Below are 27,990 nucleotides of genomic sequence, written 5' to 3' on the forward strand. Positions count from 1 at the left end.
TCTGGCCCGGTTGGTGGTTTTTACATCCTAGTCCATCGCTACAGCCAGATTTCTGGCCCGGTTGGTGGTTTTTACATCCTAGTCCATTGCTACAGCCAGATTTCTGGCCCGGTTGGTGGATTTTACATCCTAGTCCATTGCTACAGCCAGATTTCTGACCCGGTTGGTGGTTTTTAGTTGTGTAAAATGAAGCTCTGTGGTACCTGTAGTTTTCTTTGTATCAGCAGATTCTCCAAACTTTTTTGTACTGGATATGTAAGTGGCAATCTGGCACCAGTAAAACCACCAAAAGGTTGTAGGTATGGATGTGTGAAAGAAATGCAAGTGGGTTAGGATTGGTGCAACATGGGCAAAAGGCTGGCTGAGATGTACTTCAGTGAGCCAACAGTCGGGCTAGTGTATCTCTTTTGACTGTGAAGCATTTAGACTGTTTGTAAAACTTCAGCCTTTGAAAAGACAGCATTTCCATATGTACAGCACCTTAAAAACAACATATGGTCAACCAAAGTGCTGCAACATAGATAAAATACAGGACAACTACTATAAACACTAAAAACAGAGAGGACACATTCCTATCTGAAGAGATGGTAAAAGCAATGGTGATCTACATTAAAAACTGAGATTATGCAACTGTTAGATCTTGATAAAGTTTTTCTTTGGGATTTTAGGTCGTTAGTACCAGCTCGCACAATGATTGTACATACAGATGGGTGGTGATGGAAGATAGTTGGATGATAATAATTCCTTCTGTTGTCTCAGATTATAAACCATCAGGTCCTCTTCTGTGCCAAGGCTACCCACGTTTGATTGAAGGGGCAGGAGGCACCTTGGTTACCATAGCATAAACTTTCCTAATTAGCAGGAGATACGGTTTGATTTTTTTCTGCTTTCTGTAAACGTTGGAAAGGAAAGTTTAGTCCACCAGAGCAAAGTTAAGGTTTGAAAGCGCTTGACCAACAAACATCAAACTTTTAACAGATGTAAGAAGCCAAAACGCTCTCAGGAGAAGTAAGATCTGGAGTCACGGTTTTCTTCCAAGATCCCAATTTGGGGGAAAGTAAGAAAAAGCTATCTACTTGTCGGGAAGAGGTGAGCTCATTTTTGAAGTTTTGAAGTTGAACTTGGGGGGTGAATCTCAGAGACTGACTTGTTTTTCAGGATTTCTGGCCAGAAAAAACCAGGCCAGAAATCTGAATGAAAAAGGAAAAGCTCTGATTCTTACAGTTCTACCTCTGAACACAGGACAACTCACTTTTAGACGGTTTGGTTTTGAATGAAAAGTCTGGATGTTGTTTAAATCTCTGCAGTTGTGTGTGTGGGAATCATACAGTCTATGGTGGGAATGGGAAAATAAATTTCACCTCACCAACATAAAAAGTCTTGAAACTGTTTATTTAAGCGCCATTATCAACATTTAAAAAGAACAAACGTTATTTACAGTATTGGTTTAAAACTGTACAATGTGAAGCTGGTCATTAGGAGCTGGCAGGGCTCTCTCTTTAAAAAGCTCTGTTTTTTATGTACATCCCACCTCCATCAGCTGTTACTGTCTCAGTCTAGTTCAGCAACACAAATACAGATAATCTTCCAGAAACAGATGTCTCAGGAGCTCCTGGCTGCTGTGGATTCATGTCCACAGAGGAAAGAAAAGGTCCAACTCAAAACGCTCCCAGAGCTGGTGCTTCTGGTTAAAACTGGCTATGCTGGCTAGTGTCTGGGGAAGGGGGGCGATCCCACGCTGGTCAGACTGCAGATGTTTGACCCATAGGAGCTGGGCGTCATTCCCAGGATGCCCTCAGAGTGTGGGGTCTCCTCACACAGGAAGTCGTCCTCGTCCTCCTTTGAGCCCTGAAACAGAGGAAACACTTATTCAGGATGCAGGTGCAGAGACGTGCCACGGGACTCGTGTTGTTAGAGTCAGCAGAGAGCAGGAGTCCAGAGGGAGTCCCGATTTATTTAATGACTGAAGAAAAGCCAGGGGGGCGACTCCAACTGGACCGTGGTAAAGCATGGAGGTGGGGGTTGTTTCTCTACCAGCTTCAGAAGAACAACCAAAGTATTCCATTTCGTCTTACTGTTGTTTGCAGGTCTACAGGTCCTACACCTGTCACCTTCGCTGTTCGCTTGTTAACCAAACAATTTAACCCACAACTAAAAATCAAGTCTGTTTTCCTTTTGTTTCTTAGGAATGTTGTGACTATTGCAGTCAACACGTAGTTATTCTCTATGTACTGAAAAGTGCAGAAACATTTCAGCATGTAATAATATAAAATCCAGTCAAATTTCTATTATAAAGAATCTTTCATCAGAAAGTCTTTCACATAAAAATGATTGTTTAGCACATTAAAAACAACTCTTCAGACACAAAAAACCACACCTGATCTCTAAAATGTAGAGATGTGATTAGATCTGATCAATTTATATGTAAATGAAGCTGCAGCATCGATAGCTGACTGGAGTTAACAGTTAAAATGATCAACAGAGGAAAAGAGTCAAATCAGGTTTAAAATATGGACAAATTCGCAGCGACTGCAGAGTTTCCTTACAGAGGCCTTGTGGTGGATAAAATCAAAACAATCATAATGTAACAATAACATCCTGGGTCAGATTTTAGGGCTGTATGGAGGCAATGATGCTAAACAAACGAGTTCGCAGACTTACACAAGTTAGCCAAAACGCGATGCAAAAGCAGTTAGCCATCAGGCTAACGATGCTAAAAGAATCTGACTACATAACAGGAATGTAGACCGACCCCAGTGCTGTCTGTCAGTAGAATCCCTCTGGATGGTTTCACTTTGGCTTCTAGTTACACAGACAAGAATATCAGACTCATCCTGGACCAGGTTCCATCCTAAGACTCGCGTATAAAACTGGTTTCATGGGACCTACTTCCTCCTCCTACATAATGTTTACAGAACAAAGAATCCTCTCAGTGATGCAGAAAACAGGTGATTCCAAAACTGAACCCGCTCGTCCACGCGGAGAACCCGCTCGTCCACGCGGAGAACCCGCTCGGTACACGTGGAGAACATGCTAGTACACGCGGAGAACCCGCTAGTACACAGAGAACCCACTCGGTACACGTGGAGAACACGCTAGTACACGTGGAGAACATGCTAGTACACAGAGAACCCACTCGGTACACGTGGAGAACACGCTAGTACACGCGGAGAACCCGCTAGTACACAGAGAACCCACTCGGTACACGTGGAGAACACGCTAGTACACGCGGAGAACCCGCTAGTACACAGAGAACCCACTCGGTACACGTGGAGAACACGCTAGTACACGCGGAGAACCCGCTAGTACACAGAGAACCCACTCGGTACACGTGGAGAACACGCTAGTACACGCGGAGAACCCGCTAGTACACAGAGAACCCACTCGGTACACGTGGAGAACACGCTAGTACACGCGGAGAACCCGCTAGTACACAGAGAACCCACTCGGTACACGTGGAGAACACGCTAGTACACGTGGAGAACATGCTAGTACACGCGGAGAACCCGCTAGTACACGCGGAGAACCCGCTAGTACACAGAGAACCCACTCGGTACACGCGGAGAACACGCTAGTACACGCGGAGAACCCGCTAGTACACGCGGAGAACCCGCTAGTACACAGAGAACCCACTCAGTACACGTGGAGAACACGCTAGTACACGCGGAGAACACGCTAGTACACGCGGAGAACCCGCTAGTACACAGAGAACCCACTCGGTACACGTGGAGAACACGCTAGTACACGCGGAGAACCCGCTAGTACACAGAGAACCCGCTCGTACACGTGGAGAACCACGTGTACTTAGCCGTTAAATAAAGTAACCCTGATCCCACCTGTGGGGCTGTGAGGGGGGGCAGCAGGTCGGTGTCGGCAGGCTCCTCCCACACCTGGTACAGAGGCTCTATCAGCTGACCAGACCTGGAAAATACAGACAGCCTTGTTCAGGTTGCTTCATGTTGTCGTTTACGGTTTCTGGTAGAAATAAACATTCTGGCTCTAGAAACATGTTCCTGAGCAGACGGTCATTGCTGTAAACCAACAGGATGAAAGAGTGATGAGGGTGTTGAACCATCTGTGGTCTACGTACTTCCTGAGCAGGTAGGGGTCAAATGGGAAGAAGCTGTCCAGAGGGTTGGTGACGGCGGTCACCCCGTCCCCCCCTGCGGAGCTGCGGACCACCGGCAGCACCTGCCGGTTGTTCCTCTCTATGATGGTGTAGCAGAAGACCACCTGATACTTCCTGAAACGAGCCCAGCAGGAGGGATGTTAGCTCATCCTGAAACCAACGTCAGACCAGAAGAACCGATCATCTCGCTGAACCAGTACATAACAGCTGCAGGGTCAGGAACACCTGCTCACATGGTCTGTGTTTGGCTGCTCCGCCGCACTTGTGTCTGAGGTAAACCAGTCAGCACACATATGACACATTCCCCGATTCCTTCAGTGCGACATCATCTCTCAGCCTTCTGCCTCAGGTTCTGTTATCAGGGTGGGAAAATCGGAAAATCTGGATTTCTTTCTTCACTTTTAAAATAAAGTTTTTTGTTAAAAAAAATACTTTTTTCCCAAATAAAATTATTCAACTATAAAATTTTTGTCATTTTTATTGCTTTCATTGATCCTTTAACTCATCTTCTTGCAGCAGCAGAATGAACCGTTTTACACTTTTTTGTTTTTTTAACCTACAAAAATCAGCAATATCGGAGAATTGTGAGAATCGCAATTTAAATCGAATCGGCACCCAAAAGATCTGAATCGAATCGGGACGAAAGCATATCGACACAGCCCTATTCTGTTATCAGTCGTTTGTTTTTACTTCATCGTCTCAGCAGCAGGACAGGCTGCACGTAGCCGGTAATCGCTGCACGTAGCCGGTAATCGCTGCACGTAGCCGGTAATCGCTGCACGTAGCCGGTAATCGCTGCACGTACCTGGTAATCGCTGCACGTAGCCGGTAATCGCTGCACGTAGCCGGTAATCGCTGCACGTAGCCGGTAATCGCTGCACGTAGCCGGTAATCGCTGCACGTAGCCGGTAATCGCTGCACGTACCTGGTAATCGCTGCACGTAGCCGGTAATCGCTGCACGTAGCCGGTAATCGCTGCACGTAGCCGGTAATCGCTGCACGTAGCCGGTAATCGCTGCACGTAGCCGGTAATCGCTGCACGTACCTGGTAATCGCTGCACGTACCTGGTAATCGCTGCACGTACCTGGTAATCGCTGCACGTACCTGGTAATCGCTGCACGTACCTGGTAATCGCTGCACGTAGCCGGTAATCGCTGCACGTACCTGGTAATCGCTGCACGTAGCCGGTAATCGCTGCACGTAGCCGGTAATCGCTGCACGTAGCCGGTAATCGCTGCACGTACCTGGTAATCGCTGCACGTACCTGGTAATCGCTGCACGTAGCCGGTAATCGCTGCACGTACCTGGTAATCGCTGCACGTAGCCGGTAATCGCTGCACGTACCTGGTAATCGCTGCACGTAGCCGGTAATCGCTGCACGTAGCCGGTAATCGCTGCACGTAGCCGGTAATCGCTGCACGTACCTGGTAATCGCTGCACGTACCTGGTAATCGCTGCACGTACCTGGTAATCGCTGCACGTAGCCGGTAATCGCTGCACGTAGCCGGTAATCGCTGCACGTACCTGGTAATCGCTGCACGTACCTGGTAATCGCTGCACGTACCTGGTAATCGCTGCACGTAGCCGGTAATCGCTGCACGTACCTGGTAATCGCTGCACGTAGCCGTAATCGCTGCACGTAGCCGGTAATCGCTGCACGTACCTGGTAATCGCTGCACGTACCTGGTAATCGCTGCACGTACCTGGTAATCGCTGCACGTAGCCGGTAATCGCTGCACGTAGCCGGTAATCGCTGCACGTAGCCGGTAATCGCTGCACGTACCTGGTAATCGCTGCACGTACCTGGTAATCGCTGCACGTAGCCGGTAATCGCTGCACGTAGCCGGTAATCGCTGCACGTACCTGGTAATCGCTGCACGTACCTGGTAATCGCTGCACGTACCTGGTAATCGCTGCACGTACCTGGTAATCGCTGCACGTACCTGGTAATCGCTGCACGTAGCCGGTAATCGCTGCACGTACCTGGTAATCGCTGCACGTAGCCGTAATCGCTGCACGTACCTGGTAATCGCTGCACGTACCTGGTAATCGCTGCACGTACCTGGTAATCGCTGCACGTAGCCGTAATCGCTGCACGTAGCCGTAATCGCTGCACGTAGCCGTAATCGCTGCACGTAGCCGGTAATCGCTGCACGTAGCCGGTAATCGCTGCACGTAGCCGGTAATCGCTGCACGTAGCCGGTAATCGCTGCACGTACCTGGTAATCGCTGCACGTACCTGGTAATCGCTGCACGTAGCCGGTAATCGCTGCACGTAGCCGGTAATCGCTGCACGTACCTGGTAATCGCTGCACGTACCTGGTAATCGCTGCACGTAGCCGGTAATCGCTGCACGTACCTGGTAATCGCTGCACGTACCTGGTAATCGCTGCACGTAGCCGTAATCGCTGCACGTAGCCGGTAATCGCTGCACGTACCTGGTAATCGCTGCACGTAGCCGGTAATCGCTGCACGTACCTGGTAATCGCTGCACGTAGCCGGTAATCGCTGCACGTAGCCGGTAATCGCTGCACGTACCTGGTAATCGCTGCACGTAGCCGGTAATCGCTGCACGTACCTGGTAATCGCTGCACGTACCTGGTAATCGCTGCACGTAGCCGGTAATCGCTGCACGTAGCCGGTAATCGCTGCACGTACCTGGTAATCGCTGCGAACATGCTGGTGACCGAAGGCAGACACACTTTCAGAGGATTCAGCTGACACATCACCACCCGCTCCAGGTTCAGGTTCTGCAGGTACTCCAGACCTGACACAGAGAGCACAGTCTGAACTCTGGTCTGGGTAAGTCAGACGCCACGTTCTGGGACGTTCTGCCACGTTCTGGGACGTTCCACCATGCTTACCTTTCTTCATGTCGGCCTCCAGCATGCCTCTGTGTCTGAAGATGAGCGTGTAGAAGACGGCCTGGCAGACGGCGTAGAAGGGCCCGTGCAGGCTGACGTCACAGCACACCTGTTTGCCGCTGTTGTCCTGGCTGTCTATGTAGCCGTGAATCCAGGAGAAGAGCAGGTCCAGACAGGCCCGCACGGTACTGCAGGACAAGTGTCCATGTTAGAGTAAAAACACAGATCACGTGGTTCACACGTGTTCTCTGAAACAGAGACTTACACCACGGGAACAAACTTGGCTCTGGCCAGAAAGCTTCCCATGTACCCGGCGGCGGCCTGGCGGAGGACAGCAGGCTGAGACGGGTTCTGTAGGACCTTCCACAGGTGATCCAGGAAGGCTTCTGCCAGAGCCTGACAGTAAAATAAGGAAAAGACATAAAACCAGAGCTCCACATCTGATAAACATGCAGATAAAACAGCTGAGTCTATCATACGATCCAGTTCTAAGAGAGTTGGGTCTGGGTGAAACCAGGATCCCTTCAGCTCGTATTTTATTCCCTTTAGAAGATAAACAGCATTTCAGGTGATGAAAGCAAGACATTTTACCATCAGCAGATGTTAGCATCTGTATAAAGCCGTTCCATGGCGAGGAACTACTTTGTTTGCATCTCCTCAGAGGACTGTTGCCTCATTCTGGTCTGATGCAGGATTCTAGCTGCTCTACAGTCCAGCAGCCTCCTTCATGAATCTGTATGTAGCAACGATGACTCCAGGCGGCGTACGAATGGAGAACTTCCCGGTTCAGAGCCTGTTTCCCTTCTTCCATCAGGATCAACAGTGAACCTGGAGCTTCTGGTCCCGCCCACATGTTGTCTAGAAAAGCTCAGGCTGATAAATATTAATCATCTCATTTCCATGATGCTCAGCAGGGAAAAAGCAGGAGGAGGAATTTTCTGGAATGTGAGGAAGAAATTCTAGCAGACCAGGTTGTAAAATGTAAAACTATGTGATGTGGTGGAGGCGGGAGGGAAAAGCGCATGGCCGTCCACAGGAGGAGGAAGGGGGGGCCGATGCCCACTCCCACAGATTAGAAGCTGCTGGGAAAACTGGTGAGTCCACAGAGACGCTGGAAGCAGATGGTCCAGATGATGCTGCAGGAGCTTCATTCCTTTGTTTCACTTCAGAACTGAACGTCCACATGAGACGTCTCTGACTCCAGTTTATTTACTGGGAACATACTGGAGTTCCTCTGTGTCCCTGCTGGGTTTGCAGCTGTGGTTGGAGACGGGGGGGGGGCCAAGTGATTCCACAACACCTCCTGCCCCCCGCAGAAGCAGTGCCCTTGCAGAGGGTCAGGTTCCTCCTGGCCCGGTTCTTACTGATGCACAGCACGGGGCAGTCAGAACCGACCCCAGAGCCGATCATCATCTCTGAAACTCAACCAAGGGTCTCCAGAGAGACTCTGCCTCCCTGAAGTGCTCCTTCATATACCCAGTATGACCCGTTTCCAGTCCCACCAGTTTACTGTTTCTGATTTGCACCAGTAACCTTTCTGCATCAGACTCCCAACCAGCTCATCTTTCCATCAAATGATAAAATGTCTCAGTTTCATCATCTGGAATGTTCAAGTTCTACTGGGGAGAAAATTCTGCTTTTGTTCACGTTTAAAATCAGACATGTTGGACCTGCACAGCGAAACCACGGCTCAGCAGGAGGTTATACAAGCTACTACAACTACTTTCTACTGCTACTACTACTGGTGCTGAGTATTCAGTGTGGGGGGAACACGGACCAGTCTGAAGCTGCAGAGGTAGAACAGGGTGTACTGGACGTGGCAGGAAGCATGTGTTGGTAGGATGAGCTTATCAAACACACTCAGCAGATCTTTGTACAGCTCCTTCGTCTTTTCCACGTGAAACGAGCCTGCAGGAGAACACCGGACCAGAAACAGTGAGACATCCCACTCATCTGCAGAACACAGATGATTCCAGCGTTAGAGTGGGAGGATTCACCGACCGTCCACGTGGCACACGTCCTTGATGTAAGCCATGGTAACGACCATCAGGGCGTCCAGCCTCGCTGCCACAGGATGCGCCATCACACCGGTGGAGGGACGATCGCTGGACACGTCCTCGTCCTGACAGGAAGAACCCAACCAGCAGGAAACATGAACTCCAGCAAATATTTCTATAAACCAGGATCAGGATTTGATCAGATTCAAAGCCCCTAGCGGATGAGGGGGGGGGGGGGGGATTGCAGTTTTATGCACTTCCGCATAGGCTTCGTAGGCTAAACACACTGCTACACACAGCCGCATCAGTGTGGCGTGGCGCAGGTGTCACACGGCGTAGGTGTCGCAGGTGTCACACGGCGTAGGTGTCGCAGGTGTCACAAGTGTCAGGTGTCGCAGGTGTCACAAGTGTCAGGTGTCGCAGGTGTCACAAGTGTCAGGTGTCGCAGGTGTCACACGGCGTAGGTGTCGCAGGTGTCACAAGTGTCAGGTGTCACAAGTGTCACGTGTCGCAGGTGTCACGTGTCGCAGGTGTCACAAGTGTCAGGTGTCACAAGTGTCACGTGTCGCAGGTGTCACGTGTCGCAGGTGTCACAAGTGTCAGGTGTCGCAGGTGTCACAAGTGTCACGTGTCGCAGGTGTCACAAGTGTCAGGTGTCGCAGGTGTCACACGGCGTAGGTGTCGCAGGTGTCACAAGTGTCAGGTGTCGCAGGTGTCACACGGCGTAGGTGTCGCAGGTGTCACAAGTGTCACGTGTCACAAGTGTCACGTGTCGCAGGTGTCACGTGTCGCAGGTGTCACAAGTGTCAGGTGTTGCAGGTGTCACACGGCGTAGGTGTCGCAGGTGTCACAAGTGTCGCGTGTCGCAGGTGTCACACGGCGTAGGTGTCGCAGGTGTCACAAGTGTCAGGTGTCGCAGGTGTCACAAGTGTCGCAGGTGTCACACGGCGTAGGTGTCGCAGGTGTCACAAGTGTCAGGTGTCGCAGGTGTCACACGGCGTAGGTGTCGCAGGTGTCACAAGTGTCAGGTGTCGCAGGTGTCACACGGCGTAGGTGTCGCAGGTGTCACAAGTGTCAGGTGTCGCAGGTGTCACACGGCGTAGGTGTCGCAGGTGTCACAAGTGTCGCGTGTCGCAGGTGTCACACGGCGTAGATGTCGCAGGTGTCACAAGTGTCAGGTGTCGCAGGTGTCACAAGTGTCACGTGTCGCAGGTGTCACACGCCGTAGGTGTCGCAGGTGTCACACGGCGTAGGTGTCGCAGGTGTCACACGGCGTAGGTGTCGCAGGTGTCACAAGTGTCACGTGTCGCAGGTGTCACAAGTGTCAGGTGTCGCAGGTGTCACACGGCGTAGGTGTCGCAGGTGTCACAAGTGTCAGGTGTCGCAGGTGTCACACGGCGTAGGTGTCGCAGGTGTCACAAGTGTCAGGTGTCACAAGTGTCACGTGTCGCAGGTGTCACAAGTGTCAGGTGTCGCAGGTGTCACACGGCGTAGGTGTCGCAGGTGTCACAAGTGTCAGGTGTCGCAGGTGTCACACGGCGTAGGTGTCGCAGGTGTCACAAGTGTCAGGTGTCGCAGGTGTCACAAGTGTCACGTGTCGCAGGTGTCACAAGTGTCACGTGTCGCAGGTGTCACAAGTGTCACGTGTCGCAGGTGTCACAAGTGTCACGTGTCGCAGGTGTCACACGGCGTAGGTGTCGCAGGTGTCACAAGTGTCACGTGTCGCAGGTGTCACACGGCGTAGGTGTCGCAGGTGTCACAAGTGTCACGTGTCGCAGGTGTCACAAGTGTCAGGTGTCGCAGGTGTCACAAGTGTCACGTGTCGCAGGTGTCACAAGTGTCACGTGTCGCAGGTGTCACAAGTGTCACGTGTCGCAGGTGTCACAAGTGTCACGTGTCGCAGGTGTCACAAGTGTCACGTGTCGCAGGTGTCACACGGCGTAGGTGTCGCAGGTGTCACAAGTGTCAGGTGTCGCAGGTGTCACAAGTGTCAGGTGTCGCAGGTGTCACACGGCGTAGGTGTCGCAGGTGTCACAAGTGTCAGGTGTCGCAGGTGTCACACGGCGTAGGTGTCGCAGGTGTCACAAGCGTCGCGTGTCGCAGGTGTCACAAGCGTCGCGTGTCGCAGGTGTCACACGGCGTAGATGTCGCAGGTGTCACAAGTGTCAGGTGTCGCAGGTGTCACAAGTGTCACGTGTCGCAGGTGTCACACGGCGTAGGTGTCGCAGGTGTCACAAGTGTCAGGTGTCGCAGGTGTCACACGGCGTAGGTGTCGCAGGTGTCACAAGTGTCACGTGTCGCAGGTGTCACACGGCGTAGGTGTCGCAGGTGTCACAAGTGTCACGTGTCGCAGGTGTCACAAGTGTCACGTGTCGCAGGTGTCACAAGTGTCACGTGTCGCAGGTGTCACAAGTGTCAGGTGTCGCAGGTGTCACACGGCGTAGGTGTCGCAGGTGTCACAAGTGTCAGGTGTCGCAGGTGTCACAAGTGTCACGTGTCGCAGGTGTCACAAGTGTCAGGTGTCGCAGGTGTCACAAGTGTCAGGTGTCGCAGGTGTCACAAGTGTCACGTGTCGCAGGTGTCACACGGCGTAGGTGTCGCAGGTGTCACAAGTGTCAGGTGTCGCAGGTGTCACACGGCGTAGGTGTCGCAGGTGTCACAAGTGTCAGGTGTCGCAGGTGTCACAAGTGTCAGGTGTCGCAGGTGTCACGTGTCGCAGGTGTCACAAGTGTCACGTGTCGCAGGTGTCACAAGTGTCACGTGTCGCAGGTGTCACAAGTGTCACGTGTCGCAGGTGTCACAAGTGTCACTTGTCGCAGGTGTCACAAGTGTCACGTGTCGCAGGTGTCACAAGTGTCACGTGTCGCAGGTGTCGCAGGTGTCACAAGTGTCACGTGTCGCAGGTGTCACAAGTGTCACGTGTCGCAGGTGTCACACGGCGTAGGTGTCGCAGGTGTCACAAGTGTCAGGTGTCGCAGGTGTCACACGGCGTAGGTGTCGCAGGTGTCACAAGTGTCAGGTGTCGCAGGTGTCACACGGCGTAGGTGTCGCAGGTGTCACAAGTGTCACGTGTCGCAGGTGTCACACGGCGTAGGTGTCGCAGGTGTCACAAGTGTCACGTGTCGCAGGTGTCACACGGCGTAGGTGTCGCAGGTGTCACAAGTGTCACGTGTCGCAGGTGTCACAAGTGTCACGTGTCGCAGGTGTCACAAGTGTCACGTGTCGCAGGTGTCACAAGTGTCACGTGTCGCAGGTGTCACAAGTGTCACGTGTCGCAGGTGTCACAAGTGTCACGTGTCGCAGGTGTCACAAGTGTCAGGTGTCGCAGGTGTCACAAGTGTCACGTGTCGCAGGTGTCACAAGTGTCACGTGTCGCAGGTGTCACAGGTGTCACAGGTTTCCCAGGCGCAAGTGGTGCAAGTGTCACGTGTCGCAGATTTCACAGGCACAAGTGTCGCATGTGTCACAAGTGTCACGTGTCGCGGCTGTCACAAGTGTCACATGTCGCAGGTGTCATATGGCGCAGATGTCACAGGTGTCACATGGCGCAAGTGCCACATGGCTCAGGTGTCAGCAGAGGACTTTCTGTTCCTGTCATGACCCAATCTTCCCACCGTAACATCATCATCTACAAAAAGGTTTTAGCACTTGGAGTGAAACCATGGCAATTTACCATGTCAAACAGTCCCTCTTCAGGCTGCTGGTTCTGCATCGCGTTCTCCTCGGCCTCCTCGATGTCGGACCGGGACGCACTCACCTGAAACACAACCACACTGCTAACACACTTGGACTCACAGCTTCCTGCTGGTGGAGCAGTCGCTTCATGTTTCATTTGTATCTGCACGGCTTACATCCAGTTTGAGCATTTTTCCGATGATCAGCTCCAGCACGTCCCGACGGATGGACGGGATGTACACCGTCACCCTCAGTAGGTTGTGCACGTAGCACTCCTTCAAAGAACAAATGATTAGAAACCAACAGGAGGCTTGGATTGTAAACCTCCTGGTGAGACAGTGGTGGAAGGGCTCCAGAACGCCTGATTAAAACCTGATGGATGCAACAGCCTGTCAAGTTCTGCAATTAATTGAACCAGGCGTGTTGGAGCAGGGACACATGGAAATCCTGCAGGATGAGGGCCACCAGGGTTAGAGATTCAGACTACCGCTTACCAGAGTTCTGGAGGACTTCTGAACGAAGGGGAAGTTGTCCTGCAGGATGGGCGTGAGAAAACGACTCGTGCTTCAAGAAAAACAGAGAAATGGAGAACTGTTCAAGTCAAAATCTCTTCAATAAATCTTTTAATGTGTAGATATTTCAGAAAAAACATCTATAAATATTAACAAGCATCTAACTTCTGGTTTCCATAAATGATCTTTAAAAGTTAATTTTAAAATACAACTTTTTTCTCATGTAATTAAACGAGAAGTTTTAAAAGAGAAAAATGTTCAAACTTTATAGATCCAGAAGACAAACTAAGTTTTACACACAGAACACACATCTCAAAACGCACGCACATTCAAGCACATACACATATCCCAACACGTACGCACAGCTCAACATGTATGCCTTTCGTGCAAATGTACGCATATCCCAACCATAGAATGTTTATAAAGAGATGGGCGGAGCCTCCGTGACGTCACCCGTAGGTTTCTGAAGAGCTGAATTGAAGCTCGGTGGGCGGTTCCTACCGTCGCCATGTTGGCAGCATCATGCGTGTCGTCTCACCCGGAAAATACAAATATGGGCAAAGAGGTGGAGCTGAGAGGGGGTTGTGGATGACTGACATCGAGCTAACCGAGCTAACCCCGAGATAATGGGAGCTAACCAGCTAATGGAGGTAAGCGGGCTAAACTAGGTCACGTTGTTAACCGGCTAAAAACCGCAGTTTTTGTATGGTCTTCTGACTTGAAGCAGGAGATCGGGTAACTGTCAATCAAACGGACACGCCCCTAAAGTTGCCGAACTTCGAGATTAAATTACTTTTAAACGGGCGAGTTTTTTACTCCCCCCCAGTTATCATGAAGGTAACCTGACCTATTAAACCTAAAATGGATTTTTGAACAAGGCTGTAAACATGTTTATTTCTGCTGTAATCATGTTTATTTCTGCTGTGAAGTTGATCTTTTTAACATGGGAGTCTATGGGGATTTGCTCTGTTTTGCAGCCCTTAGCAGATGATGGGGGAACTGCAGATTTATGCACTTCCACATAGGCTTCATTTTTTAACGCCAGAGGTTGCCGCTTGATCCCAACACATAGGCACACCCCAGCAAGTAGACACATCCCAGCATATGTTCACCAGCACATATTTCAGTTTAATATGCTCTTCTTCATATTGACAGACTGGGGATGATTTAAATCGGTAAAAACAAGTTTAACAATAATTATTTAGTGCAGAAAACTGAGGCTTTTTTTTTTCTTGTTTTCTCTAAAAGATTTCATTCTGAGTGACGATACGTCTGTCCTTCACAGTAAAAACTGGAAGACGGGAAGGTTTGAGTTTCCAGTGAAACCCTGCTGGATGAACAGCTGTATGAGACATCAACCTGACGTTACTGCTTATACCACAGAGTACCATCAAACAGCAACACACGGATGGCGGAGGACTTACGATGGGACGTAGCGGACGATCAGCTGCAGGGCTTGGTGACACTGATCAAACACTCTGATTAAATCTTCAACAAAAGACAGAATGGACATTATTCACCCGGCTTTTCTCCGGACATAAAAACAAATGATTCCAAACAGAGAATCTTACTGTCATCTTCATCATCTGAGTCGGAGATATCCACTCCTCCCTCGCAGATGGTGACCCTCCCTGGAAAACATCCCCATCATGACACAACTGGCTTCATCTCATTCATGACAACCTGAGGAGGAAAACGTACTGGGAGTGAAATGGGAGACCACCATCTTAAGACAGGCACACAGGTAGACGGTCTGCGCCGACACCAGGTTTCCCAGGAAGGCCATGTACTCCTCCACCACCGCAGGACTCCGACCAGCCCATGGAAGTCTCTGCAGAGCAAACGGGACATGTTCGTCTCGTTAGTTAGCTGCAGATCATGCATGTAGACGTGTTCGTCTCGTTAGCTGCAGATCATACATGTAGATGTGTTAGTCTCGTTAGTTAGCTGCAGATCATACATGTAGACGTGTTCGTCTCGTTGGTTAGCTGCAGATCATACATGTAGACGTGTTCGTCTCGTTAGTTAGCTGCAGATCATACATGTAGACGTGTTCGTCTCGTTAGTTAGCTGCAGAACATACATGTAGACGTGTTTGTCTCGTTAGTTAGCTGCAGATCATACATGTAGACGTGTTCGTCTCGTTAGTTAGCTGCACATCATACATGTAGACGTGTTCGTCTCGTTAGTTAGCTGCACATCATACATGTAGATGTGTTCGTCTCGTTATTTAGCTGCAGATCATACATGTAGACGTGTTTGTCTCATTAGTTAGCTGCAGATCATACATGTAGACGTGTTCGTCTCGTTAGCAGCAGATCATACATGTAGACGTGTTCGTCTCGTTAGCAGCAGATCATACATGTAGACGTGTTCGTATCGTTATTTAGCTGCAGATCATACAAGTAGACGTGTTCGTCTCGTTAGTTAGCTGCAGATCATACATGTAGACGTGTTCGTCTCGTTAGTTAGCTGCACATCATACATGTAGACGTGTTCGTCTCGTTAGTTAGCTGGAGATCATACATGTAGACGTGTTCCTCTCATTAGCTGCACATAATACATGTAGACGTGTTCGTTTCGTTAGTTAGCTGCAGATCATACATGTAGACGTGTTTGTCTTGTTAGTTAGCTGCATATCATACATGTAGACGTGTTCGTCTCATTAGTTAAGCCACAGATCATACATGTAGACGTGTTCATCTCATTTGCTGCATATCATACATGTAGACGTGTTCGTCTCGTTAGCAGCAGATCATACATGTAGACGTGTTCGTCTCGTTAGTTAGCTGCAGATCATACATGTAGACGTGTTTGTGTCGTTAGTTAGCTGCAGATCATACATGTAGACGTGTTTGTGTCGTTAGTTAGCTGCAGATCATACATGTAGACGTGTTCGTCTCGTTAGTTAGCTGCACATCATAAATGTAGACGTGTTCGTCTCGTTAGTTAACTGCAGACCATACATGTAAACGTGATTGTCTCATTAGTTAGCTGCAGATCATACACGTAGACGTGTTCGTCTCATTAGCTGCAGATCATACATGTAGACGTGTTCGTCTCGTTAGTTACCTGCAGATCATACATGTAGACGTGTTCGTCTCGTTAGTTACCTGCAGATCATACATGTAGACGTGTTCGTCTCGTTAGTTAGCTGCAGATCATACATGTAGACGTGTTCGTCTCGTTAGTTAGCTGCAGATCATACATGTAGACGTGTTCGTCTCGTTAGTTAGCTGCAGATCATACATGTAGACGTGTTTGTCTCATTAGCTGCAGATCATACATGTAGACGTGTTAGTCTCGTTGGTTAGCTGCAGATCATACATGTAGACGTGTTAGTCTCGTTGGTTAGCTGCAGATCATACATGTAGACGTGTTTGTCTCGTTAGCGGCAGATCATACATGTAGACGTGTTCGTCTCGTTAGTTAGCTGCACATCATAAATGTAGACGTGTTCGTCTCGTTAGTTAGCTGCAGATCATACATGTAGACATATTCGTCTCGTTAGTTAGCTGCAGATCATACATGCAGACGTGTTAGTCTCGTTAGCAGCAGATCATACATGTAGACGTGTTCGTCTCGTTAGCAGCAGATCATACATGTAGACGTGTTCGTCTCGTTAGTTAGCTGCAGATCATACATGTAGACGTGTTAGTCTCGTTAGTTAGCTGCAGATCATACATGTAGACGTGTTCGTCTCGTTAGTTAGCTGCAGATCATACATGTAGACGTGTTCGTCTCATTAGCTGCAGATCATACATGTAGACGTGTTCGTCTCATTAGCTGCAGATCATACATGTAGACGTGTTCGTCTCATTAGCTGCAGATCATACATGTAGACGTGTTCGTCTAATTAGCTGCAGATCATACATGTAGACGTGTTCGTCTCATTAGCTGCAGATCATACATGTAGACGTGTTCGTCTCGTTAGTTAGCTGCAGATCATACATGTAGACATATTCGTCTCGTTAGTTAGCTGCATATCATTCATGTTGACGTGTTCGTTTCGTTAGTTAGCTGCAGATCATACATGTAGACGTGTTCGTTTCGTTAGTTAGCTGCAGATCATACATGTAGACGTGTATGTCTCGTTAGTTAGCTGCAGATCATACATGTAGACGTGTTCGTCTCATTTGCTGCACATCATACATGTAGACGTGTTCGTCTCGTTAGCAGCAGATCATACATGTAGACGTGTTCGTCTCGTTAGTTACCTGCAGATCATACATGTAGACATTCATCTCGTTAGTTAGCTGCAGATCATACATGTAGACGTGTTCGTCTCGTTAGTTAGCTGCAGATCATACATGTAGGTTTGTTTCGTTAGTTAGCTGCAGATCATACATGTAGACGTGTTTGTTTCGTTAGTTAGCTGCAGATCATACATGTAGACGTGTTCGTCTCATTAGCTGCAGATCATACATGTAGACGTGTTCGTCTCATTAGCTGCAGATCATACATGTAGACGTGTTCGTCTCATTAGCTGCAGATCATACATGTAGACGTGTTAGTCTCGTTGGGTAGCTGCAGATCATACATGTAGACGTGTTAGTCTTGTTGGTTAGCTGCAGATCATACATGTAGACGTGTTAGTCTTGTTGGTTAGCTGCAGATCATACATGTAGACGTGTTTGTCTCATTAGCTGCAGATCATACATGTAGACGTGTTTGTCTCGTTAGTTAGCTGCACATCATAAATGTAGACGTGTTCGTCTCGTTAGTTAACTGCAGATCATACATGTAGACGTGTTCGTCTCATTAGCTGCAGATCATACATGTAGACGTGTTCGTCTCGTTAGTTACCTGCAGATCATACATGTAGACGTGTTCGTCTCGTTAGTTAGCTGCAGATCATACATGTAGACGTGTTTGTCTCATTAGCTGCAGATCATACATGTAGACGTGTTTGTCTCATTAGCTGCAGATCATACATGTAGACGTGTTAGTCTCGTTGGTTAGCTGCAGATCATACATGTAGACGTGTTAGTCTCGTTGGTTAGCTGCAGATCATACATGTAGACGTGTTTGTCTCATTAGCTGCAGATCATACATGTAGACGTTTTTGTCTCATTAGTTAGCTGCAGATCATACATGTAGACGTGGTTGTCTCATTAGTTAGCTGCAGATCATACATGTTGACGTGTTCGTCTCATTAGCTGCACATCATACATGTAGATGTGTTCGTCTCATTAGCTGCACATCATACATGTAGACGTGTTCGTCTCATTAGCTGCACATCATACATGTAGACGTGTTCGTCTCATTAGCTGCACATCATACATGTAGACGTGTTCGTCTCATTAGCTGCACATCATACATGTAGACGTGTTCGTCTCGTTAGCTGCACATCATACATGTAGACGTGTTAGTCTCGTTGGTTAGCTGCAGATCATACATGTAGACGTGTTTGTTTCGTTAGTTAGCTGCAGATCATACATGTAGACGTGTTAGTATCGTTAGTTAGCTGCACATCATAAATGTAGACGTGTTCGTCTCGTTAGTTAGCTGCACATCATAAATGTAGACGTGTTCGTCTCGTTAGTGAGCTGCAGATCATACATGTAGACATATTCGTCTCGTTAGTTAGCTGCAGATCATACATGTAGACGTGTTCGTCTCATTAGCTGCAGATCATACATGTAGACGTGTTCGTCTCATTAGCTGCAGATCATACATGTAGACATGTTAGTCTCGTTGGTTAGCTGCAGATCATACATGTAGACGTTAGTCTTGTTGGTTAGCTGCAGATCATACATGTAGACGTGTTAGTCTTGTTGGTTAGCTGCAGATCATACATGTAGACGTGTTTGTCTCATTAGCTGCACATCATACATGTAGACGTGTTCGTCTCATTAGCTGCACATCATACATGTAGACGTGTTCGTCTCGTTAGCTGCACATCATACATGTAGACGTGTTAGTCTCGTTGGTTAGCTGCAGATCATACATGTAGACGTGTTTGTTTCGTTAGTTAGCTGCAGATCATACATGTAGACGTGTTAGTATCGTTAGTTAGCTGCACATCATAAATGTAGACGTGTTCGTCTCGTTAGTTAGCTGCACATCATAAATGTAGACGTGTTCGTCTCGTTAGTGAGCTGCAGATCATACATGTAGACATATTCGTCTCGTTAGTTAGCTGCAGATCATACATGTAGACGTGTTCGTCTCATTAGCTGCAGATCATACATGTAGACGTGTTCGTCTCATTAGCTGCAGATCATACATGTAGACATGTTAGTCTCGTTGGTTAGCTGCAGATCATACATGTAGACGTTAGTCTTGTTGGTTAGCTGCAGATCATACATGTAGACGTGTTAGTCTTGTTGGTTAGCTGCAGATCATACATGTAGACGTGTTTGTCTCATTAGCTGCAGATCATACATGTAGACGTGTTTGTCTCGTTAGTTAGCTGCACATCATAAATGTAGACGTGTTCGTCTCGTTAGTTAACTGCAGATCATACATGTAGACGTGTTCGTCTCATTAGTTGCAGATCATACATGTAGACGTGTTCGTCTCGTTAGTTACCTGCAGATCATACATGTAGACGTGTTCGTCTCGTTAGTTAGCTGCAGATCATACATGTAGACGTGTTCGTCTCGTTAGTTAGCTGCAGATCATACATGTAGACGTGTTTGTCTCATTAGCTGCAGATCATACATGTAGACGTGTTTGTCTCATTAGCTGCAGATCATACATGTAGACGTGTTTGTCTCATTAGCTGCAGATCATACATGTAGACGTGTTAGTCTCGTTGGTTAGCTGCAGATCATACATGTAGACGTGTTTGTCTCATTAGCTGCAGATCATACATGTAGACGTTTTTGTCTCATTAGTTAGCTGCAGATCATACATGTAGACGTGGTTGTCTCGTTAGTTAGCTGCAGATCATACATGTAAACGTGTTTGTCTCATTAGTTAGCTGCAGATCATACATGTTGACGTGTTCGTCTCATTAGCTGCACATCATACATGTAGATGTGTTCGTCTCATTAGCTGCACATCATACATGTAGACGTGTTCGTCTCATTAGCTGCACATCATACATGTAGACGTGTTCGTCTCATTAGCTGCACATCATACATGTAGACGTGTTCGTCTCATTAGCTGCACATCATACATGTAGACGTGTTCGTCTCGTTAGCTGCACATCATACATGTAGACGTGTTAGTCTCGTTGGTTAGCTGCAGATCATACATGTAGACGTGTTCGTCTCATTAGCTGCACATCATACATGTAGACGTGTTCGTATCGTTAGTTAGCTGCACATCATAAATGTAGACGTGTTCGTCTCGTTAGTTAACTGCACATCATAAATGTAGACGTGTTCGTCTCGTTAGTTAGCTGCAGATCATACATGTAGACATATTCGTCTCGTTAGTTAGCTGCATATCATTCATGTTGACGTGTTCGTTTCGTTAGTTAGCTGCAGATCATACATGTAGACGTGTTCGTTTCGTTAGTTAGCTGCAGATCATACATGTAGACGTGTATGTCTCGTTAGTTAGCTGCAGATCATACATGTAGACGTGTTCGTCTCATTTGCTGCACATCATACATGTAGACGTGTTCGTCTCGTTAGCAGCAGATCATACATGTAGACGTGTTCGTCTCGTTAGTTACCTGCAGATCATACATGTAGACATTCATCTCGTTAGTTAGCTGCAGATCATACATGTAGACGTGTTCGTCTCGTTAGTTAGCTGCAGATCATACATGTAGGTTTGTTTCGTTAGTTAGCTGCAGATCATACATGTAGACGTGTTTGTTTCGTTAGTTAGCTGCAGATCATACATGTAGACGTGTTCGTCTCATTAGCTGCAGATCATACATGTAGACGTGTTCGTCTCATTAGCTGCAGATCATACATGTAGACGTGTTCGTCTCATTAGCTGCAGATCATACATGTAGACGTGTTCGTCTCATTAGCTGCAGATCATACATGTAGACGTGTTCGTCTCGTTAGTTACCTGCAGATCATACATGTAGACGTGTTCGTCTCGTTAGTTACCTGCAGATCATACATGTAGACGTGTTCGTCTCGTTAGTTAGCTGCAGATCATACATGTAGACGTGTTCGTCTCGTTAGTTAGCTGCAGATCATACATGTAGACGTGTTCGTCTCATTAGCTGCAGATCATACATGTAGACGTGTTCGTCTCATTAGCTGCAGATCATACATGTAGACGTGTTAGTCTCGTTGGTTAGCTGCAGATCATACATGTAGACGTGTTAGTCTTGTTGGTTAGCTGCAGATCATACATGTAGACGTGTTAGTCTTGTTGGTTAGCTGCAGATCATACATGTAGACGTGTTTGTCTCATTAGCTGCAGATCATACATGTAGACGTGTTTGTCTCGTTAGTTAGCTGCACATCATAAATGTAGACGTGTTCGTCTCGTTAGTTAACTGCAGATCATACATGTAGACGTGTTCGTCTCATTAGCTGCAGATCATACATGTAGACGTGTTCGTCTCGTTAGTTACCTGCAGATCATACATGTAGACGTGTTCGTCTCGTTAGTTAGCTGCAGATCATACATGTAGACGTGTTTGTCTCATTAGCTGCAGATCATACATGTAGACGTGTTCGTCTCGTTAGTTAGCTGCAGATCATACATGTAGACGTGTTCGTCTCGTTAGTTAGCTGCAGATCATACATGTAGACGTGTTTGTCTCATTAGCTGCAGATCATACATGTAGACGTGTTTGTCTCATTAGCTGCAGATCATACATGTAGACGTGTTTGTCTCATTAGCTGCAGATCATACATGTAGACGTGTTAGTCTCGTTGGTTAGCTGCAGATCATACATGTAGACGTGTTTGTCTCATTAGCTGCAGATCATACATGTAGACGTTTTTGTCTCATTAGTTAGCTGCAGATCATACATGTAGACGTGGTTGTCTCGTTAGTTAGCTGCAGATCATACATGTAAACGTGTTTGTCTCATTAGTTAGCTGCAGATCATACATGTTGACGTGTTCGTCTCATTAGCTGCACATCATACATGTAGATGTGTTCGTCTCATTAGCTGCACATCATACATGTAGACGTGTTCGTCTCATTAGCTGCACATCATACATGTAGACGTGTTCGTCTCATTAGCTGCACATCATACATGTAGACGTGTTCGTCTCATTAGCTGCACATCATACATGTAGACGTGTTCGTCTCGTTAGCTGCACATCATACATGTAGACGTGTTAGTCTCGTTGGTTAGCTGCAGATCATACATGTAGACGTGTTCGTCTCATTAGCTGCACATCATACATGTAGACGTGTTCGTATCGTTAGTTAGCTGCACATCATAAATGTAGACGTGTTCGTCTCGTTAGTTAACTGCACATCATAAATGTAGACGTGTTCGTCTCGTTAGTTAGCTGCAGATCATACATGTAGACATATTCGTCTCGTTAGTTAGCTGCATATCATTCATGTTGACGTGTTCGTTTCGTTAGTTAGCTGCAGATCATACATGTAGACGTGTTCGTTTCGTTAGTTAGCTGCAGATCATACATGTAGACGTGTATGTCTCGTTAGTTAGCTGCAGATCATACATGTAGACGTGTTCGTCTCATTTGCTGCACATCATACATGTAGACGTGTTCGTCTCGTTAGCAGCAGATCATACATGTAGACGTGTTCGTCTCGTTAGTTACCTGCAGATCATACATGTAGACATTCATCTCGTTAGTTAGCTGCAGATCATACATGTAGACGTGTTCGTCTCGTTAGTTAGCTGCAGATCATACATGTAGGTTTGTTTCGTTAGTTAGCTGCAGATCATACATGTAGACGTGTTTGTTTCGTTAGTTAGCTGCAGATCATACATGTAGACGTGTTCGTCTCATTAGCTGCAGATCATACATGTAGACGTGTTCGTCTCATTAGCTGCAGATCATACATGTAGACGTGTTCGTCTCATTAGCTGCAGATCATACATGTAGACGTGTTCGTCTCATTAGCTGCAGATCATACATGTAGACGTGTTCGTCTCGTTAGTTACCTGCAGATCATACATGTAGACGTGTTCGTCTCGTTAGTTACCTGCAGATCATACATGTAGACGTGTTCGTCTCGTTAGTTAGCTGCAGATCATACATGTAGACGTGTTCGTCTCGTTAGTTAGCTGCAGATCATACATGTAGACGTGTTCGTCTCATTAGCTGCAGATCATACATGTAGACGTGTTCGTCTCATTAGCTGCAGATCATACATGTAGACGTGTTAGTCTCGTTGGTTAGCTGCAGATCATACATGTAGACGTGTTAGTCTTGTTGGTTAGCTGCAGATCATACATGTAGACGTGTTAGTCTTGTTGGTTAGCTGCAGATCATACATGTAGACGTGTTTGTCTCATTAGCTGCAGATCATACATGTAGACGTGTTTGTCTCGTTAGTTAGCTGCACATCATAAATGTAGACGTGTTCGTCTCGTTAGTTAACTGCAGATCATACATGTAGACGTGTTCGTCTCATTAGCTGCAGATCATACATGTAGACGTGTTCGTCTCGTTAGTTACCTGCAGATCATACATGTAGACGTGTTCGTCTCGTTAGTTAGCTGCAGATCATACATGTAGACGTGTTTGTCTCATTAGCTGCAGATCATACATGTAGACGTGTTTGTCTCATTAGCTGCAGATCATACATGTAGACGTGTTTGTCTCATTAGCTGCAGATCATACATGTAGACGTGTTAGTCTCGTTGGTTAGCTGCAGATCATACATGTAGACGTGTTTGTCTCATTAGCTGCAGATCATACATGTAGACGTTTTTGTCTCATTAGTTAGCTGCAGATCATACATGTAGACGTGGTTGTCTCGTTAGTTAGCTGCAGATCATACATGTAGACGTGGTTGTCTCATTAGTTAGCTGCAGATCATACATGTTGACGTGTTCGTCTCATTAGCTGCACATCATACATGTAGATGTGTTCGTCTCATTAGCTGCACATCATACATGTAGACGTGTTCGTCTCATTAGCTGCACATCATACATGTAGACGTGTTCGTCTCATTAGCTGCACATCATAGGTGTAGACGTGTTCGTCTCATTAGCTGCACATCATACATGTAGACGTGTTCGTCTCGTTAGCTGCACATCATACATGTAGACGTGTTAGTCTCGTTGGTTAGCTGCAGATCATACATGTAGACGTGTTTGTTTCGTTAGTTAGCTGCAGATCATACATGTAGACGTGTTCGTCTCGTTAGTTAGCTGCACATCATAAATGTAGACGTGTTCGTCTCGTTAGTGAGCTGCAGATCATACATGTAGACATATTCGTCTCGTTAGTTAGCTGCAGATCATACATGTAGACGTGTTCGTCTCATTAGCTGCAGATCATACATGTAGACGTGTTCGTCTCATTAGCTGCAGATCATACATGTAGACGTGTTCGTCTCATTAGCTGCAGATCATACATGTAGACGTGTTAGTCTCGTTGGTTAGCTGCAGATCATACATGTAGACGTGTTAGTCTTGTTGGTTAGCTGCAGATCATACATGTAGACGTGTTAGTCTTGTTAGTTAGCTGCAGATCATACATGTAGACGTGTTTGTCTCATTAGCTGCAGATCATACATGTAGACGTGTTTGTCTCATTAGCTGCAGATCATACATGTAGACGTGTTTGTCTCGTTAGTTAGCTGCACATCATAAATGTAGACGTGTTCGTCTCGTTAGTTAACTGCAGATCATACATGTAGACGTGTTCGTCTCATTAGCTGCAGATCATACATGTAGACGTGTTCGTCTCGTTCGTTACCTGCAGATCATACATGTAGACGTGTTTGTCTCGTTAGTTAGCTGCAGATCATACATGTAGACGTGTTTGTCTCATTAGCTGCAGATCATACATGTAGACGTGTTTGTCTCATTAGCTGCAGATCATACATGTAGACGTGTTTGTCTCATTAGCTGCAGATCATACATGTAGACGTGTTTGTCTCATTAGCTGCAGATCATACATGTAGACGTGTTAGTCTCATTAGTTAGCTGCAGATCATACATGTAGACGTGGTTGTCTCGTTAGTTAGCTGCAGATCATACATGTAAACGTGTTTGTCTCATTAGTTAGCTGCAGATCATACATGTTGACGTGTTCGTCTCATTAGCTGCACATCATACATGTAGATGTGTTCGTCTCGTTGGTTAGCTGCAGATCATACATGTAGACGTGTTTGTTTCGTTAGTTAGCTGCAGATCATACATGTAGACGTGTTAGTCTTGTTGGTTAGCTGCAGATCATACATGTAGACGTGTTTGTCTCATTAGCTGCACATCATACATGTAGATGTGTTCGTCTCATTAGCTGCACATCATACATGTAGACGTGTTCATCTCATTAGCTGCACATCATACATGTAGACGTGTTCGTCTCATTAGCTGCACATCATACATGTAGACGTGTTCGTCTCATTAGCTGCACATCATACATGTAGACGTGTTCGTCTCGTTAGCTGCACATCATACATGTAGACGTGTTAGTCTCGTTGGTTAGCTGCAGATCATACATGTAGACGTGTTTGTTTCGTTAGTTAGCTGCAGATCATACATGTAGACGTGTTCGTCTCGTTAGTTAGCTGCACATCATAAATGTAGACGTGTTCGTCTCGTTAGTTAGCTGCAGATCATACATGTAGACATATTCGTCTCGTTAGTTAGCTGCATATCATTCATGTAGACGTGTTCGTTTCGTTAGTTAGCTGCAGATCATACATGTAGACGTGTTCGTCTCGTTAGTTAGCTGCAGATCATACATGTAGACGTGTTCGTCTCATTTGCTGCACATCATACATGTAGACATATTCATCTCGTTAGCAGCAGATCATACATGTAGACATATTCGTCTCGTTAGTTAGCTGCATATCATTAATGTAGACGTGTTCGTTTCGTTAGTTAGCTGCACATCATACATGTAGACGTGTTAGTCTCGTTGGTTAGCTGCAGATCATACATGTAGACGTGTTTGTTTCGTTAGTTAGCTGCAGATCATACATGTAGACGTGTTAGTATCGTTAGTTAGCTGCACATCATAAATGTAGACGTGTTCGTCTCGTTAGTTAGCTGCACATCATAAATGTAGACGTGTTCGTCTCGTTAGTGAGCTGCAGATCATACATGTAGACATATTCGTCTCGTTAGTTAGCTGCAGATCATACATGTAGACGTGTTCGTCTCATTAGCTGCAGATCATACATGTAGACGTGTTCGTCTCATTAGCTGCAGATCATACATGTAGACGTGTTCGTCTCATTAGCTGCAGATCATACACGTAGACGTGTTCGTCTCGTTAGTTAGCTGCAGATCATACATGTAGACGTGTTTGTCTCGTTAGTTAGCTGCAGATCATACATGTAGACGTGTTTGTCTCGTTAGTTAGCTGCAGATCATACATGTAGACGTGTTTGTCTCGTTAGTTAGCTGCAGATCATACATGTAGACGTGTTCGTCTCATTAGCTGCAGATCATACATGTAGACGTGTTCGTCTCATTACCTGCACATCATACATGTAGACGTGTTCCTCTCATTAGCTGCACATCATACATGTAGACGTGTTCCTCTCATTAGCTGCACATCATACATGTAGACGTGTTCGTCTCGTTAGTAGCAGATCATACATGTAGACGTGTTTGTTTCGTTAGTTAGCTGCAGATCATACATGTAGACGTGTTTGTCTCATTAGTTAGCTGCAGATGATACATGTAGACGTGTTTGTCTCATTAGCTGCACATCATACATGTAGACGTGTTCCTCTCATTAGCTGCACATCATACATGTAGACGTGTTCCTCTCATTAGCTGCACATCATACATGTAGACGTGTTCGTTTCGTTAGTTAGCTGCAGATCATACATGTAGACGTGTTAGTCTCGTTAGTTAGCTGCAGATGATACATGTAGACGTGTTCGTCTCGTTAGTTAGCTGCAGATGATACATGTAGACGTGTTCGTCTCATTAGCTGCACATCATACATGTAGACGTGTTCCTCTCATTAGCTGCACATCATACATGTAGACGTGTTCCTCTCATTAGCTGCACATCATACATGTAGACGTGTTTGTCTCGTTAGTTAGCTGCAGATCATACATGTAGACGTGTTCGTCTCGTTAGTTAGCTGCAGATCATACATGTAGACGTGTTCGTCTCGTTAGCTGCTGATCATACATGTAGACGTGTCTTCTTACCAAAATGCTGTAGATGAGCTGTTCATGATCCTTCGTCAGCTGTGTGACGCAGCTTCTGAACTCCTGCAGCCAGCTGATCATCTGAGCGTCCTGCTAGAGAGACAAGCAGCCTGCAGTGAGACTGAAACACCAGCTGCATGCGCACCTGTACCTGTACCACGTACCTTTATGTCTGGATCCGCCAGCTGATGTTTCAGCAGCTCATAATCACCGCAGTCTCCCTACAAACACACAGCAGCTGATCAGGTCACGTGGGTCTGTTTATGCCTGAAACCAATGTTTGTTTTTGTGCAGCAGTGTTAATAAAGTTATAACAGAACCGCACCTGTCGGTGTTTTCTCAGCGTCTCCGCCACGTTCCCCCCGAACCGGACCGTCTTCACCGGGGGGGAGTTCAGGAACTCCCGGCCGCCTGCCTCCATTTTCACGGCGCTGCACGCGCTTCCGCCAAACTACATGACATCAGCGCTGTCACGCGCCGTGACGTCACCCCACACAGCGTTACGCAGGAAAAGTCAAACACGTCACGATAATAACCTGCTGATTTTACCGTCATCAAAAAGGCGCGTGGCGAAAGGTTTCCACAGACGGAAATGACCCGCGTGAGTTGG

At 47.0% G+C, this 27,990-nt stretch overlaps 1 protein-coding gene across 2 annotated transcripts; it reads right to left on the reverse strand.

Annotated features, from left to right (window-relative positions):
* Positions 1–1,373: 1,373 nt before the first annotated feature.
* On the reverse strand, positions 1,374–27,966 carry rrn3 (RRN3 homolog, RNA polymerase I transcription factor). Of its 2 annotated transcripts, none has more exons than XM_079253649.1 (17): positions 27,706–27,966; positions 27,545–27,601; positions 27,381–27,470; positions 14,880–15,009; positions 14,750–14,809; positions 14,603–14,666; positions 13,161–13,230; positions 12,843–12,941; positions 12,665–12,748; positions 8,996–9,116; positions 8,772–8,902; positions 7,260–7,390; positions 6,995–7,182; positions 6,789–6,897; positions 4,091–4,243; positions 3,837–3,921; positions 1,374–1,848 (listed from the first exon to the last, which is right to left on the reverse strand). In XM_079253649.1, exons 1-17 carry the CDS (start codon positions 27,799–27,801, stop codon positions 1,708–1,710), a joined length of 1,809 nt encoding a protein of 602 aa, XP_079109775.1. In that variant the 5' UTR covers positions 27,802–27,966; the 3' UTR covers positions 1,374–1,707. The 2 variants fall into 2 exon arrangements, with proteins under 2 accessions (XP_079109775.1, XP_079109774.1); XM_079253648.1 differs by having other exon boundaries at positions 27,381–27,473.
* Positions 27,967–27,990: the final 24 nt, after the last annotated feature.

The sequence above is a fragment of the Telmatherina bonti genome (assembly GCF_933228915.1).
Source record: "Telmatherina bonti genome assembly, chromosome: 14".
NCBI classification, from domain to species: domain Eukaryota; kingdom Metazoa; phylum Chordata; class Actinopteri; order Atheriniformes; family Telmatherinidae; genus Telmatherina; species Telmatherina bonti.

Excerpts from the sequence above, each read along its gene's own strand:
- rrn3 (XM_079253648.1), bottom strand. The coding sequence starts at position 27,801 with ATGGAGGCAGGCGGCCGGGAGTTCCTGAACTCCCCCCCGGTGAAGACG. Across the intron at positions 14,667-14,749 it reads CTCAGATGATGAAGATGACA|ATTTAATCAGAGTGTTTGAT; the intron begins GTAAGATTCTCT and ends CTTTTGTTGAAG. Across the intron at positions 6,898-6,994 it reads GGAGGCCGACATGAAGAAAG|GTCTGGAGTACCTGCAGAAC; the intron begins GTAAGCATGGTG and ends TCTCTGTGTCAG.